The sequence below is a fragment of the Xyrauchen texanus genome, chromosome 27 (assembly GCF_025860055.1).
Source record: "Xyrauchen texanus isolate HMW12.3.18 chromosome 27, RBS_HiC_50CHRs, whole genome shotgun sequence".
Classification (NCBI taxonomy): domain Eukaryota; kingdom Metazoa; phylum Chordata; class Actinopteri; order Cypriniformes; family Catostomidae; genus Xyrauchen; species Xyrauchen texanus.
The window spans coordinates 2,488,993-2,506,264 of NC_068302.1; the positions used below are offsets into that span (position 1 = coordinate 2,488,993).

The 17,272-nt window shown below is 44.2% G+C and overlaps 1 protein-coding gene across 5 annotated transcripts in view; it reads left to right on the forward strand.

Moving 5' to 3' along the window:
• LOC127620704 (membrane-associated guanylate kinase, WW and PDZ domain-containing protein 1-like) overlaps positions 1–16,837 on the forward strand; it is a 137,082-nt gene extending 120,245 nt beyond the window's left edge. For 4 of the 5 annotated variants that reach the window (XM_052093893.1, XM_052093895.1, XM_052093894.1 and 1 more), the window contains exons 19-23: positions 7,615–7,702; positions 8,979–9,021; positions 9,125–9,268; positions 9,457–9,595; positions 13,675–16,837. In XM_052093893.1, the coding sequence (XP_051949853.1) occupies positions 7,615–7,702; positions 8,979–9,021; positions 9,125–9,268; positions 9,457–9,595; positions 13,675–14,708 (1,448 nt within the window). In that variant the 3' untranslated portion in view covers positions 14,709–16,837. Of the gene's footprint in view, positions 1–7,614; positions 7,703–8,978; positions 9,022–9,124; positions 9,269–9,456; positions 9,596–9,912; positions 10,002–13,674 lie in introns of all 5 variants that reach the window. The other variant, XM_052093896.1, reaches the window with a different exon arrangement.
• Positions 16,838–17,272: the final 435 nt, after the last annotated feature.

Sequence of the window (17,272 nt, forward strand, 5' to 3'; positions counted from 1 at the left end):
GGCGCCCGTCATGAGAGTGCTTTAGATTTAATCTCCTTCAGCGAAGACCTTCTCTTCGCTGGATCCTCCGGATTGTTGGAGTCTTTTCAGCCGCCGACGCTTACAGCAGGACTGCTAAGAGGATGCCGGCGCCTTCAGCCGCCTTGAAGCCTTCTGCTACGCCATCCGGCGCGATCACTGATATCCTTTTTACTTACAAGTGTTACGCCTCTGCGGCGCTTTTGATTTAAGTAAAAGAGCAATTTTCGAGCGTTGTTCCAAATGCCTTTAACCTGCGCCTCGTGCAGAGGCCCTCTTCCTGACGGGGACCATCACGTTATCTGCACTCGCTGCCTGGGACCTGACCACGCAGAAGCTGCTCTCATTCAGGGCGGATGCCCGAATGTGACTCCCTGGGCCTCGCCGGTACTGGCGCTCGCTTTGCCGCCTTCGCGCAAGCGAGCCTGCTTCCACCATGCTGCCGTCTCCTCCGTTCGAGCCGCGCAAGAAAAAGCGCCGCTCACAGAGGCTGCCAGAGCACGCAGAATTCAGTGACGTCACGCCGGGCCAGTCCCCGCGTGCTTCACCACTACCCAAGATCTCCCCACCGCCAGTCCATTTCACGCAGGCGGACCAGCACCCCCCCAACAGAGCGGTGGGTCTCATCTCGTTCGGCGCGTCAGGGGACCACGGTGAAAAGGATGACAGCCTTTCTATTGACGCTGCATCCGACGACTGGCCGGGCTCGGCCTTCGACCCCGCGCCATCGACATTAGTGGACACGAGCACGGGCACCAGCATGGACTCTGAGATCGTCCGCATCCTGTCCAAAGGCGTGGAAGACCTCGGGCTCGACTGGTCTTCTCCGGAAGAACCCGCCCGCAGCCGGCTGGACGAGTGGTTCCTGCAGGGGCGCCGGCAGGCCCCTCGACAGAGACCCTCCCTTTCTTCCCGAAGTTCACGACGAACTCACAAAGTAATGGAAAGCCCGCACTCTGCTCGCCTGAAGCCTTCTTTCTCTTCCTCGCTCTCCTCGGTGGGCGGCGCGAGAGAAAGAGGCTATGAGGAACCCGCCCCTCGAGGAGGCTGTGGCCAACCATCTGTGCCCACCCTCCACCGCTGGATGGAAAGCCAAAGCTTCTCATCCCTCGAAGCCCTGCCGATCTACCTCAGCTCTCGCCCGGCTGCATACGCCGCCGCCCGCCAAGCTGCGTCAGCGCTTCATTCCATGGCTGTTCTACAAGTTTATCAGGCCAAACTTCTCCGCACCATGGACCAGTCGGGACCTGAACCTGAGGCTTTCAAGGACCTGCGCAGTGCCACTGGCGTAGCCCTCGCGAGCCACAAAGGCCACCGCCCAATCCATCGGCGGGCCATGGCTAACCTGACTGTCCTTGAGCGCCATCTGTGGCTGACGCTAACAGAGATGAAGGGCGCGGATAAGGCGCCATTTCTTGACGCGCCTATCGCTCCAAGCGGCCTGTTCGGACCGGGCGGTAAAGAGTTTGCTGAGCAGCTTCACTGAAGCTCGGAAGGATTCGCAGGCTATGCGTCACTTCCTGCCCAAGCGCTCCAGCTCGTCTCAGAGCCGCCAGAGACCGCCTCAGCAGCAGCAGCGAGCCAGGGCGGCGCCTCCCGTCTCCCAGCCAAAGAGCAGGCCTGAAACGGTCGCTCGACGCCGCTTGCATTCCGCTAACCGAAGGAAGCCGCCTGAGCAACAGGGTCCTCGGCTCAAGATCGTGCTGAACCCGGAGCCTCGTAAGTCTTCCTAGCAATAGGAAGAAAAAGAGAGAGTGCGTGTCTCGCAAAAGCCGGACCACTCTCTCCAAAACGTGTAAAACATTACCCAGTCCCCTTACAGGTGGCTGGAAATGTCTGTACAGCAGTCAATGGGCCAGTCACAGAACTCGCTCACCTGCAATCAAACGCCATTTTAACGGCAACACACAGAAATCACAAAGAGTCATTTTCTGCCTGTGTCACTAAGGGGTCACATGTCCACACTAAAGTCGCATTCCCACGTATCAATACTGTCCAAACAGTGCCGAATACTTCCCCAGCTCCAGCTGGGCGCTATCCATATATGTAGATCATGTGCCTATTGTCATGTATGCACCACTACACGCAAGCACTGTTCCCACAGTTATAAACACTTCCCCAGTAAAAGTGGGAAATACTATAAAGGTAGCGCGCGTGCCTGCTGTCGTGCATGCACCCCTACACACAAACACTGTATGCATAGCCAAAAACCCCCCGCCGCGAGCGGGAGGCTTTATGAAAGTGGCGCGCGTGCCTACTACGGTATATGCACCCCCACCCACATGTTCTACGCACCGAGGTGCTCAAACTAATAGAGAAGGGCGCTATAGAAACTGTTCCTCCCTCTATGAGCGAGGCAGGTTTTTACAGCCGCTATTTTCTCGTCCGGAAAAAGGACGGTGGCCTCCGCCCCATCCTTGATCTCAGACATCTGAACAAAGCTTTAATGATTCAGCTCGTTCAGAATGTTAACGACCAAACATATCCTCGCGCAAGTTCGGCCCGGGATTGGTTTCTATCAGTGGATTTGAAAGACGCTTACTTTCACATTCGATAGCGCCTCATCACAGGCCTTTTCTGAGATTCGCTTTCGAGGGACAGTCATACCAGTACACAGTACTACCATTCAGCCTATCATTGGACCCCCGTACATTCACGAAATGTATGGACGCAGCACTTTTCCCCCTGAGAGAGCAGGGAGTGCGAATACTGAATTACCTCGACGATTGGCTAATCATAGCACAATCAGAGAGTCAGTTAACGACGCACAGATCTTGGATTATCAGCCATCTAGAATGCCTGGGTCTGAGAATCAATTTTGCAAAGAGCGTGCTATCACCCAGCCAGAATATCTCCTTTCTGGGAATAGAGCTAGACTCAGTGCAGATGACGGCGCGCCTCTCATCAGAGCGCGCGCTTTCTATTCGACGCCTTGCAACATCATTCAGACCGGGCGCGCGCGCCCCCGTCAAACGATTTCAAAGGATGCTCGGTCTCATGGCCTCGGCATCAGCTGTACTCCAGCTAGGATTGTTGCACATGCGTCCTCTCCAACGCTGGCTCAAGAGCCGTGTCCCCACTCACGCGTGGAAATAAAGACTTCAATATTTCTCGAGAAACTGAGTTTTCCCATAGCGTAAGCTACTTACGCAATACTCGTTCCCTCCTCTCAGGGAACCGAGGTTACGTTAGTAACCGAGTCGATTTCTTAGCCTTAGCCCAAGCAGCATTCCTCTGTTTTATGGAGGTGGAAACAGTATCTTTAAACCAAGGGTTATCTTTACCACTTATCCTTAATCTTTTGATTGGAGTGTGTTTATCGCAAATGAATAAGAAAATCGATTTAAAATAATCCCAGGCCAATGTTGCATCTGGTATACAAGAAACAACACCCAAAAATCACGGCTGTATAAAAGCCTTGACGCCCTGGAAAGCCGTCGACTGGTATCGAACCGGTGTGAGTCTGGGCGTGAACACATGGAGAAAAATGATCACGACAGATGCCTCCAAAATAGGATGGGGGGCCCTTTACGAGGGCAGGCCTGTCTCCGGCTTTTGGTCAAACCCGGAAAAGCGCCTACATATAAACTGTCTGGAAATGAAAGCGGTCGCCTTGGCTCTCAGAACCCTGCTTCCGTACCTGAAAAACGAACATGTCCTGGTCCGAACGGACAACATGACGGTAGTATCGTATATAAATCGCCAGGGTGGACTCAGGTCGAGCTCCCTGCATTCGATGGCCAGGGAGCTCATCTCATGGTCACAGCACCACTTGCGCTCGCTGAGAGCAGCGCATGTGCCAGGCGTCCTGAACCAGGGAGCGGACATGCTGTCCAGAGACAAGGTTCTCCCAGGAGAATGGTCTCTCCACCCCCTGACGGTTCAGTGGTTATGGCAAACCTTTGGCAAGGCGGAGGTCGACCTCTTCGCCTCCAGGGAAAATGCGCACTGCCCCCTTTTCTTCTCAAAGAGCACGGACGCTTCGCCCAAGTCTGGCCGAGCCGCCCCTTGTATGCTTTTCCCCGATCGCGATGCTACCTCAGGTCATCAGTCGGATCAGGGAAGTGAAATGTGCAGTGCTCCTGGTAGCCCCTCTCTGGAAAAACCAGGCGTGGTTTCCAGAACTGATGCAGATGATGCAATCTGCCCCATGGCCGATTCCGCTGAGGCTAGACCTCCTCAGGCAGGCCAACGGGATGATTCTTCATCCCCACCCCGATCTGTGGGCCCTCCATGCATGGCCCCTCAACGGGTTCCGAGAACCTCCCCAGTGGAGTTTTGAGAACCATCACGAGGCGCTAGCGCCCTCTACGAGACGCTTATATGCCCAAAATTGAAAAGTGTTCAGTGACTGGTGTGATACCAAGAGCTTGAACCCCAAATCGTGCGAGATACCAAGTGTACTCGCCTTTTTGCAAGAGCTGCTGGAGGCGGGCCGCACACCCTCCACGCTCAAAGTCTATGTGGCTGCCATAGCGGCATCACACAATCCTGATAAAGGACATTCATTAGGGAAAAACGACCTAATCATTCGTTTCCTAAGAGGAGCTAGGAGGATGAACCCCCCTCGCCCCCCCTCGGTGCCGATCTGGGACCTGGCCACGGTCCTGGATGCACTCAAGAGTGCCCCGTTCGAACCTCTCCGAACCGTGCACCTTAAACAGCTCTCGCTCAAAACTACACTCTTGCTGGTGCTCGCCTCAGTCAAGAGAGGAGGCGACCTGCATGCGCTGTCATCAAGCGCTGCTTGCCTGGAATTTGGACCTAACGACTGCAGAGTTGTCCTTAGGCCAAAGCACGGTTATATTCCTAAAGTGCTCTCCACACCCTTCAGAGTACAGGTGATATCTCTGGCAGCGCTATCGTCCCCAGCGGATCTAAAGCGACGCTAATTTACTCTGCCCGGTCAGGGCTCAGAGTATATTTGGAACGTTCTGCCCGTTCAGACAGACGGAACAATTATTCGTATGCTTTGGCGGCCGCACTAAAGGTCTCGCAGTTTCAAAGCAAAGAATATCGCGCTGGATAGTGGATGCTATAGCGCTGGCTTATGAAGCCAAGGGCCTTCAATGCCCCTTAGGCGTCAGAGCTCACTCTACGAGGAGCATGGCCTCCTCGTGGGCGTGGTCGAGTGGGATACCCATTGAGGATATTTGTGCGGCTGCAGGCTGGGCCTCGCCTTCAACATTTATCAGGTTTTATAACCTACAGGTCCCCTCATTGCATTCCAACATTCTATCAGCCTGACTATAGAATGGACTGGAGTATGTATATGCTGAGCATTATCTCCTCCCTTATAGGTCCGTCTCTGACTGACTTAGGATTTTTATGCATATCAATACATAGAAAAATCAGTACATAAGTTATGTGCTTGTGTTTTTACAATGAGCTCCCACCATGGACCTCCTTGGGGCAAAGGCTCTGTATTTTTCCCATTATATAGCTCGCCGTTGGCGGCTTGTTGGATAATCACTTTGCTTTAAGGCTCAGGCATCCGCCTCTGGCTTTATAGAGCTGAAGTCAGCACGCACGGCGTTTTGCATGGTGTTCCCATAGCGTAAGCTACTTACGCAATAGGAGAGACCTCTCGAGAGGGAACGACTCGGTTACTAACGTAACCTCGGTTCCCTGAGAGGAGGGAACGAGTATTAGCGTAAGCTGCCGTGCTTGTGCTTGGTCAGTTCAGCTTCAGTCGATTGAACCTAAAGAACTCTCATGACGGGCGCCTAATATATAGCCCTAGCCCATCTTGGCGGTCTCTGAGCGCTGAGCCGTGGCGCACGCCCATTGGTCGCGCTTTCAGAGTCGCCCGTCAATGGTTCGAGCAAGTTGCCGCAGCACAGCCAGTGACCGAGCTGCCTCGCTCATTGCTGTATGCTGTGCAGCTGCAATGCGTTTTACATAAAGACTTCAATATTTCTCGAGAAACTGAGTTTTCCCATAGCGTAATCTACTTACGCAATACTCGTTCCCTCCTCTCAGGGAACCGAGGTTACGTTAGTAACCGAGTCGATTTCTTAGCCTTAGCCCAAGCAGCATTCCTCTGTTTTATGGAGGTGGAAACAGTATCTTTAAACCAAGGGTTATCTTTACCACTTATCCGTAATCTTTTGATTGGAGTGTGTTTATCGCAAATGAATAAGAAAATCGATTTAAAATAATCCCAGGCCAATGTTGCATCTGGTATACAACAAACAACACCCAAATCACTATTGTAGAGATCGCGTAGGAAAGCTTGTTCGTTAAAATGCTTAAAAAATCTTTTATAAATATAACGCAGTGGGTTTCAAGGAGTTTTACAATTTCTCACACAGACCACTGCACAATGATCACTAATATCATTGCAAAATACTCCAGATGCTGAATATCTGTGGGGAGCATTAGTTAAAATTACATCCAATAGAGTAGATCTGTCCATCTCCTTTTGATTTATCCGGGTTATTGAACTAATCAACTGTACCAAGCAAAGAGAGTCACAGATCTCTTTATAAAGATCGGAGGATGACGAAAGCCAGTCCCAGTTGAAATCGCCAAGTATAACCAGTTCATATTTAGTCCAATCGTGAAAAAAATCCACAAGTAAAGTACTACATACCTCACTTGAAGAAGTTGAAGGCGGGCGATAACGTCCAGCTACAATGATATCGGAACCAGCAGGAAGATTTAGTTTAAGCGCTAAAAGTTCGAAGCCATTTGGTTTACTGATTGACTGAATACAGGAACAGTTAAAATTAGAATTCACATAAATTGCAACTCCTCCTCCTTTTTTTGTACGATCAGATCTGAAGACTTTATATGCATCGATATTAATCATATCATTTGTGACTGATGCTTTTAGCCATGTCTCTGTAATGACCATTATGTCTGCACCGGTCGTGTCGGCCCAAACTCTTAAATAGTCAATTTTATTGATCAGACTGCGCACATTGAGATGAAAGAAACGTAATCCATTTGAAGATTTGAGTTCGTTGGGCGTTTGCAGTTGGGCAAACGTTGGACCCGGGTTGGGGTGAACATTACCCGATAAAAGAAGCAAGATGAGAACTAACCACGATCTCCTTGCTGGGCTTTCTGTCATCGGATCTTTACAACAGGAAGGCGTCGCATGGGCTGAGAATCTCCCGTTCCCGTGCGACCACAAGCAGCGTAGTCCACGCGGAGCATCTCCAGAGGAAAACAACGACCCACGAGAAATGTCTCTCCAAGATAGCCGAAGCATGCTCATTAAGCAATACCGGTGCGGTCCCGGCAGAAAATGCCACTGCGGCCGCTGATAAAGCGCTATCACCTCACAATCACTCTTGCAACTTTCTGCAGTGTCTTCAGCACCAAAAGGCACACCGGTCCCCGATATCCACAATGGCGTGGGGCAAAACAAGACAAACAGAAAAATGTATATACTAATTTCTAAACTTTGTCTGACCACACACATAAAAAAGAATGGAAGACAGACCAACGAACACGTCTACACACAAGCCGCCATCTTGGATATTTTATAGCTTCTATGTGTGATATGATCACTTTCATTTATTATTTGTGATTTTGTAATGTGTTTGAAAGTGATATTAACTGTTGTCTATCTTTGTGATTTAACAGAGACGTCAAACGCCTCACTATTGACCAACGCTGAGAAGATTGCCACCATCACCACCACACACACACCACAGAGCAACACAGAGCCCAGGTGAGATACACACAACAAAGAGCATAGGTAAACACACACAAAAAATCTTTAAAGACATAATTAATCTCCATTCGCAATCCGTTTTATTTCAGTAATGTATAGTGGGTGAAACAGGATACTCAACAAGAAACAGTAAATGCAAGGACTTGATTTTATTCATGGGGATTTATTGGATAGTAAAAAATAAAACAAAATGAAAGTGGTCTCTAAATGACAGGTGGTTGGAGGGGATGTCATCAGCTGAAAAGAAATGTCAGTTCAGAAGCAAAGCGAGTTATTATATTTTGATAAAAGATTATGAATACAAACACTTTTTTCTTTGGAACAATGTGCACTGATAAACTGTGCACAATAAGACCAGGAATATGGCATAAGAAAGTAAACGTGGTCAGTTCTGATTTCTGAATACAGTATATATACAGTATATATTTAGAAGGGCTCTTGATTAAACACATTAATTTAGTGTGATTAATTCAATGAAAAGTAATATGTTAAAAAATGTATACAAATAGTCATGCCCCAGACCCGTGTGTAAATTCCATATTAAGGAATATTTCTACAATTGGAGCAATTCAAGTATGATCTTGTGAATCTGTGGTAGTAGGGGGCAGTCAGCGCGACTCCAGCTGTACAGGCAACATGCTCCGTCAAACCAACAACAGCAGCACAGTCTTTCACAGACACACTCTTGCTCTCAAAGACATCTGGACCGAACACAGAATACAGGAACCTCGAGATTTGTTCCATGTTTCAAAGTTCTTTAACCTGATATAGCATCTTCACAACACTTGACTAATGACGCTCCTAACCTCCTGAAACCTGAGCGTGACGGCTGTGTGCATTTTCTGTTCCCTTTTTGATTTGTAACTAGTAGCATCTAATAAACAAGCAAAAACTGGACTAAGTTTTCATCAAATTGTTTATGTGTCCAGGAGCGTTGCTTATTCATGTTTTTGCATGGCTTTACATGCAGACAGTTTTCAATGAAAAAACATAAAGAGATTTTTCACCACTGGCACTTTTGCTGGCACTGCATACGTAAAAGTGTTTCACGGAAATCAATATCATGTTGTCTTGTCATGTGACCATTAAATTACAGTCTAGACTAGATTCTTGTGAACAGTATTCAACAGGTTTAAATTAGTTTAAATTATGTGTTGTGTATAGCGAAGCTAGAATACAATGTACACGCATGTGGATGTGGGGTCACACAAGGTTAAACAAACATTGCATTTATTTCGGCACTTTGTATTCATCCATTCTTATTTCCAAACAGGAACAACAAACCAAAACAAATCCAACCAGCATCATACAATCAGGTGAGAAATGGACATTCTACCTTTAAGAGTTGAAAAAGAATGCAACTGTTGTTGTGCTTGTAATTTATTTGATGTATTTGTTTGTGTTTGCGTGTGTCGTCAGGAGGCTGAGTTTTACTCTGTGGATCTAGAGAGAGACAGTAAAGGTTTCGGCTTCAGTTTGAGAGGAGGGAAGGAGTACAACATGAATCTTTATGTGCTCAGACTGGCTGAGGATGGAGCCGCCACCAGAAATGGCAAAATTACGGTAAGACCGCAACACATTAAGACACATTCTGATTAATCATGCTTTAACTGCAAGTATCTCTTCACCACCACATCTTATTGTTTCTGTCTGCACAATTATTTTTAACAAGCTGTAACATTTAATATGATATCTGTGATGTGTAATGTGCCTAGTGTATGCATTAATTGAAGAGTCCACCTTGTTTTCAGGTGGGTGATGAAATTTTGGAGATCAATGGTGAGAGCACAAAAAATATGAAGCATTCTCGTGCCATCGAGCTGATCAAGAACGGAGGCAGACGAGCTCGTCTGGTGCTGAAGAGAGGAGACGGATCTGTCCCAGAGTATGGTAGGTGTCGAACTAAAGAGTTTGGTTTTAGTTTTGTTTGTTCATTTGATTTAGTTTTGTTTGTTAATTCGATTTTGTTTGTTAATTTGATTTAGTTTTGTTTGTTTCTTTTTTTGTTACTCCCCAGTGATCAGTCAGGCTCTTTATTATTGAAGTCTGCTCTTTTCATCTAGAGAGTCGAATCTTCTAAATCTTCTGAAGTCTTCAGCCAGCAAAACCTTCAGATAAAATTATTCTATCTTTTGAATATATCGCTCTTTCTCTTTATTTTTGTTTCTCTCTCTTGCTGATGTCTCAATCTCGGGTGGGCTCTTCAGCGATGATGGGCCCCAATTTATCAACCTGTCTGAGGAATGATAAGCTGGGCGAGCCCTGCTTCTACCTTATGGGTCAAAACCAAGCCACGGTTTGTAGAGCACTATATGTGTGTCAACCCCCCACCTCATCACACTTTATAAGCTCTGTTTATGCTTGTGTGTCGTACCCTCACTGGCTGAACGTCACCCTGTGCTTTACCTTATTTATACCACGCTTTCATTACACCCCAGTGAATCCATCCTCCTGCTGACTTCTGACCTCATGCTCAATGGATTCATGTTCCTGATGGCTGATGTCACAAGAATGCTCTGATGCATGTGTGATGGGTGTGGGCTGATGTTGTTGATGCATTATTGCTGTTGTAGTGATTAATGCTGTTAAAACATGGATGAGTAAATCTCACGACACCTGTAAATAATGTGTCCAGGTAATATTTCATCCCAAAATATAAAATAATAAAATGTATTCTTTACATTGTGACCTTATTTTCATGACAATTAGGCACATTTCCCCACAAATAACAATTACTGTAATAACACAATAAATTAGTCAATAAACAATACATCATTGAAATGATAAAATATTTCTTCCTTTAAGTAAATAAAAATGCATTATTATAATTTTTTATCTAATACAATAAACAATTACTGTATTACAGTCTTGTGTATCTACTTATAGATGACACTGTATATTAAGATGAGATTTTTAACATTATACACATTAAAAATGATACACATTGGGCTCTATTTTCGTGACCATACTTGGCGCAGCGCTAAACGCTGCGTCAAATCAAAATCCCTTTCATGGCAAGACTTGCCACTTGGCAGGCATCTTGGGAATGCTCCCGGGCAACTATTTTCTATAGATACAAGTGGCATAAAGCGGTGTGATGCGTGGTGAGTTGTGTGTGGATGCTGTGGTGGATGACCTGAAGCCTCCACACATGCTATGTCTCCGCGGTAACGCGCTCAAGAAGCCACGTGATAAGATGCATGGGTTGACGGTCTCAGACGCGGAGGCAACTGAGATTCCACCCTGATTAAAGTGAGTCACTACGGCACCACTTGGGAATTGGGCATTACAAGAAAATCAAAAAACTAAAAAAATGTCCATGCTAACTAACTTATTGCATAGCACTGCTTTTAAGGCATAGTGCTCGTAAAATAGAGCCCGTTAGCTCTAACAGACCTTCTTTATGCTTAATACACAGTGCATCCGGAAAGTATTCACAGGCTTCACTTTTTCCACATTTTGTTATGTTACAGCCTTATTCCAAAATGGATTAAGTTCATTATTTTCCTCAAAATTCTACAAACAATACCCCATAATGACAACGTGAAACATTTTTGTTTGAAATCTTTGCAAATTTATTACAAATAAAAAAAAATCACATGTACATAAGTATTCACAGCATTTGCTCAATACTTTGTTGAAACATCTTTGGCACCAATTACAGCCTCAAGTCTTTTTTTGTATGATTCTACAAGCTTGGTACACATATTTTTGGGCAGTTTCTCCCATTCTTCTTTGCAGGACATCTCAAGCTCCATCAGGTTGGATGGAGCTTGGATGGCACAGCTATTTTCAGATCTCTCCAGAGATGTTCAATCGGGTTGAAGTCTGGGCTCTGGCTGGGCCACTCAAGGACATTCACAAAGTTGTCCCGTAGCCACTCCTTTGTTATCTTTGCTGTGTGCTTAGGGTTCTGTTGGAAGATGAACCTTCGCCCCAGTCTGAGGTCCAGAGTGCTCTGGAGCAGGTTTTCATCAAGGATGTCTCTGTACATTGCTGCATTAATCTTTCCCTCGATCCGGACTAGTCTCCCAGTTCCTGCCGCTGAAAAATATCCCCACAACATGATGCTGCCACCACCATGCTTCAATGTAGGGAGCCTGGTTTCCTCCAGACTTGACACTTGCCATTCAGGTCAAAGAGTTAAATGTTTGTTTTATCAGACCAGAGAATTTTGTTTCTCATGGTCTGAGAGTCCTTCAGGTGCCTTTTGGCAAACTCCAGATGGGCTGTCATGTGCCTTTTTACTGAGGAGTGGCTTCTGTCTGGCCACTCTACCTTACAGGCCTGATTGGTGGAGTGCTGCAGAGATGGTTGTTCTTCTGGAAGGTTCTCCTCTCCACACAGAGAAATGCTGGAGCTTTGTCAGAGTGACATCGGGTTCTTGGTCATCTCCCTGACTAAGGCCCTTCTCCCCTGATTGCTCAGTTTGGCCGGGCGGCCAGCTCTAGGAAGAGTCCTGGTGCTTCCAAACTTCTTCCATTTACAGATGATGGATGCCACTGTGCTCATTGGGACCTTCAATGATGCAGAAAGTTTTCTGTACCCTTCCCCAGATCTGTGCCTCGATATAGTCCTGTCTCGGAGGTCTACAGACAATTCTTTGGACTTCATGGCTTGGTTTGTGCTCTGACATGCACTGTTAACTGTGAGACCTTATATAGACAGGTGTGTGCCTTTCCAAATCATGTCCAATCAACTGAATTTACCACAGGTGGACTCCAATCAAGTTGTAGAAACATCTCAAGGATGATCAGTGGAAACAGGATGCACCTGAGCTCAATTTTGAGTGTCATGGCAAAGGCTGTGAAATCTTATGTACATGTGATTTGTTTTCCTTTTTTTTTTTTTTTTTTTTATAAATTTGCAAAGATTTCAAATAAACTTCTTTCATGTTGTCATTATGGGGTATTGTTTGTAGAATTTTGAGGAAAATAATGAATATAATCCATTTTGGAATAAGGCTGTAACATAACAAAATGTGGAAAAAGGAAAGCGCTGTGAATATTTATATATAAAAAAAATATCTTTTGAATTTGGGGCAAAATGTTATGTAAATATGTATTCCTGAGATTCACTTGATGATCATAATCAAATAATGAAATGCTTTAATATGTTCATTAACACAAATCAGTCTCAACAAACAGTATGTCTGCAACTGAGTGTGATTTGTGTGCGGGCTTGTGACATAAAGACTTTAATAATATAACTTTAATAACGTTTTCATATCACCAGTACTCTTCTCTAGAGCTCACATAGCCAATAATCTATAAACTGTTATTAATCAATATGTTCAGATTGTAGCATCATGTGGTCAGAGAAAGGCTGAACAGATCAGAACAGAACAATTCTGCTCTGATGTAATAAAGAAAAACAAACTCTTTCCAATATGATTAAAAGTGCTCTTGGACGTTTGCTTGTAGGCATATGTTCATGGTTTGCTCTGCATCCATGCCTACACTGCATTAATTATTTGTAATCCTATTTTGACATTGTTAAAGGTCACAGTAGCAAATCATGATAATTGTGTGATCACAATATTATATTATACAGCAGAGTGCTGCCAAATACACTTAATACATTAGTAATGAGTGAAAAAGATTATTAATAAAACATTATATAATACTGTGTGATTTTAGTCTTATGCATCATTAGATGTATTTCATTCTGTATTAAAGGTGAAGTTTGAAGTTGGTTTACAGTACTTATAGTTTTCCCAGCAGATTACCATGTGTTAGGAAAAACACACTTTAAATACTAATTAAATAGTAAGAATACTTGTTGGCTTGTTAATATGTTAATCCATATGTTTGTAGATGTTTGGCATTTTCATGTTGTGTACCAACAAGTGTCCCATATTTGTTTTAGTCTAATCTTAATTAATTACTGTTATTAGTCGAAAACTAATAACAGTAAAATAATTTAATGTAATGGGGTCTAACATAATGCCTTTCATCATTCATTTTTAGACGGGCCCAATGACAGCTACCCTCCCTCACCCTGGCCACAAAATTATTCGGAAGTGAGAACCCCGCTGGCCAGCGGCCCGTTTTATCATCCATCCGAGCCCAGCTATACATCAGAATATCACAGAACACCCCAATTTAGAGAGCACCAGCGGAAAGGCAGAGAGCCCGAGCGAGAGAGAAACCGAGGCAAGGATGACAACACTGATCTTTACTCCAGCGCTCAACTCCATCACACCTGGAACAACCCTCCCAGCCCCTCTCCTTCCCCCGACAGCAGCAAAAACAACTCCCGTCACAAGTTCAAGAAGTCAGAGTCTGAGAGCGGCATCACTAAGCTCTTCAAAACTTTGAGGAAGGAGGGTGGATTCGGGAAGAAAGCATCCAGTCAGGATCTAGCCGGGCGAGGCCGTAAACATGCCGAGAAGCAAAGCAGCAATGGCTCTCAGGTGCGCAGTGGATCCTTAGATCGCTCCACCACCCAGAAGCGCAACACCTCTCCAGACCACCACAGGGCCAAATCCATGGACCGCCGGACACAGCGGTCATATAAAGATCAGTCCCCAGAACGAAGCATGCAAGCCACTTCCCAGGACTTGCTTTGGCAGAAGTCCACTCCCGAAAGGACCTTCCAACCTCAACAGGACCCCCAAACGCCCATCAGGAGCCTCAGGAAAGAGGGCTACTTTACATGCACCCCTGAGAGATCCCTGAAACAACAGGCACTCGTTCTTGGAGGCACGCCAGAGCACGGTTTAAAAAACAGGAACCTCTTGCACAACAGCTCTCCTTTTGGTCAGACCGAAAGACCTGGATATTATGCCAATGGACGCTCGGAAAGACACTTCCACAGGATATCAGACAGCAGCAGTGGTGAAAGTTACCTGGAAGAGGGTGCGACTCCACAACTTAGGGAATATTACAATGCATTGAAAGCCAGCAGCGCAAATGGGACCAATGTGGGCAGAGGCCTCGCCCAGAACCCTCAGTCTAAGAGGCGGCTTTACAAAGAGAACCATGCAGACCTCAGCATCTGAGCACTCCACAGGTCTGAGCTTCTCCACAGCAGAACAATCCTCTTTCTAGATTCCATCCATTCCTTTGTTTTTATATGTTGTGTCGCAAGTGAGATCTGTGTTTTTCTTTTTTATTGAAGGCTGTTTCGTTTTTTTCTGTACAGTTTTACATTCCTCAAATGCGCCAGAACTACTTTGTGTGTCCTCTATTCCAACTATTGAAGAGCAGAGCACAAGCATTTTTGTTTGTTTGTAAATTTTTTGGACAAATTTGTGTGTTGCAAAATCCGAACTCAAACTACGATGCTACTGATTAATGAAGTAATATATTTAAGATGTATATTTATTTAGAAAAATTGAAACAACTTGATGGGATGTTCAGATTGGAACTCGTCGTTTTACTGTACGATGTCTGACCGCATTAGTCTTCACAATGCACTGAACTTCGGCACGAGGCCGCACAGCAGGAAAAATGAGAATGAAAGCAGGAAGATATTTTCTTTGGGGCACAAATATGTTTTATTTTGAGGGTTTTCCAGAATCTCCAGAAATTAGACTTGTGCACAGCTGAGAAAACTTGACCCAACATTAGCATAATGCAATATATAATGATCATTTAAACATCTAGTCAATATATAGAGCTGGGTAAAACTTTCGATATTAATTTGAATTATTAAAAGATCAATAATAATTACAGTCCAATTATACATCTTTTAATGAATTAATAAATTGCCTTGTTTAGTGGAATCAGTGGTGGATCCTGACATACCAACCCCCACACATGAGTATATTTTTAGGCCCAAAAATATACTTTACACTAGGATGTAAATACTATCGCTTCTAGCTATGCAAGATCGATGTCACACATTATTTTTAATTTCAAAATGTGTCAGACCGCAATTTATCTCGCAGCTCAAGTATATGTTGCATTCTCATCATTGCCACAATGGCGTTATAGTGGAGATTAACATACATTTTACAGAAACAGTCTTCTTCTGTGGTCAGTTTGGTCCTTTTCAGGTCAAATAATATCATAACATAGTCAAAGTTTTACAGAGAATCTTGCTGAGCCATTTAGTTAAAGTTAAAATGTCAACACGTTTACAGCTAGCAACATGAATCATTCATGGTAATGGAATAATCTGGATTAACTGCTTGCCCCCTTGAGTAGTGAGGTTTGTAATCATCCATTAAATATGTACAACAGGACTCCACACTTACAATGCGTGTTTGTGTAAAGTGTATTTCTGACTGTAGTATGAAAATCAAATTTGTTTTTATTTTACATTTTTATGTATTCGTTTGGAAAGAAGGAACTATGTACTAATTAAAATTAAGACCTGTTGAATTAAATTGAATCTCAATCTGAATTGAATAGCAAGCTTGTCAATCAAATCAAAATCATGGTGATGCTCAACACTATCAATGAAATATCTCAAAAGCAAGGAAAGTATTTGATTTTAGTCTCTTTTTAGCTGTTCACGATATATTTACATGATGGTTGCTTTCAAATGTTTCTTTTTGCCTTTAACTGACACTTTTACCTCCCTGAAGTGTTGAACCAAATGCAGGCGTGATGGAGATGATCATCTGTGAAAATGTGTTAACGATGTGATACGTCCATGCAGCATATGATTTTCGTGTACATTTTCTTGGCGCATGCACGATTTGGGTATTTATTTAAAATACTACAAGACAGCTTTGTGAAAATGGCACCTGCTGCAATCTGCCGTACTGAGCCATACCATGTTTTCTGTCACACAATTGACCGCGACGGAGGTTAAGCTACGTATATGTATACCCAATACATGTTTGTTTCTGAACACAATTTGTTTCGTAAATTGAAATGATCCGTTTCGACAGGGCCGTAATCTCTCAAACAGTTACCAGAACAGGGATTTCCTTAACTGTGGTCTTAATTCAAATTGACGAACGTATCAACCGCTATCTTTTGTACAGACTTTTACTACTGTATGTACTTCTAACCTGTGTAGTAAGCATAACGTTGCCTTTGTACAAAAGAGAATTTATGAAAGATGATCACCTAGAGGAAGATGCTAACATGTTGATACTTTGAACACAGGGACTGTGGATAATGACTGTAATTCGTACTAAGAAAATTAGGCATGTGTAAAGATGGTTTTTTTCAGGGTGGGGAGGGGGTCTGTTGTAAAGGATAGCCTGCCTTTTTGTTCTAGAGCTCTTGTATACTGTCTGTGGTCTCTCTGCAATGTTATCTGAACATTAAAGGTTTTTTTTTTTTGTGTTGTTAAAAGCAGTACATGTACAGTATATGGGGCAATTTTTTTTAGGAAACTATGCATATATATATATATATATATATATATATATATATATATATATATATATATATATATATATATATATATATTCTGCATTGTCCATAGCTTTACTGAAGCTATACATAACATTAGACTATAAGTTCAAATAGATGTGGACTTCTTTTTTCCCCCTTGTTTGGATGGATCACAATGTATATGTAGCTATCAAAAAAGAAGCCTGTGAATGCTATTTTTATGATCAAATAAAGTTTTCCATACAAATTCAGAATTCTTTGTTCATTC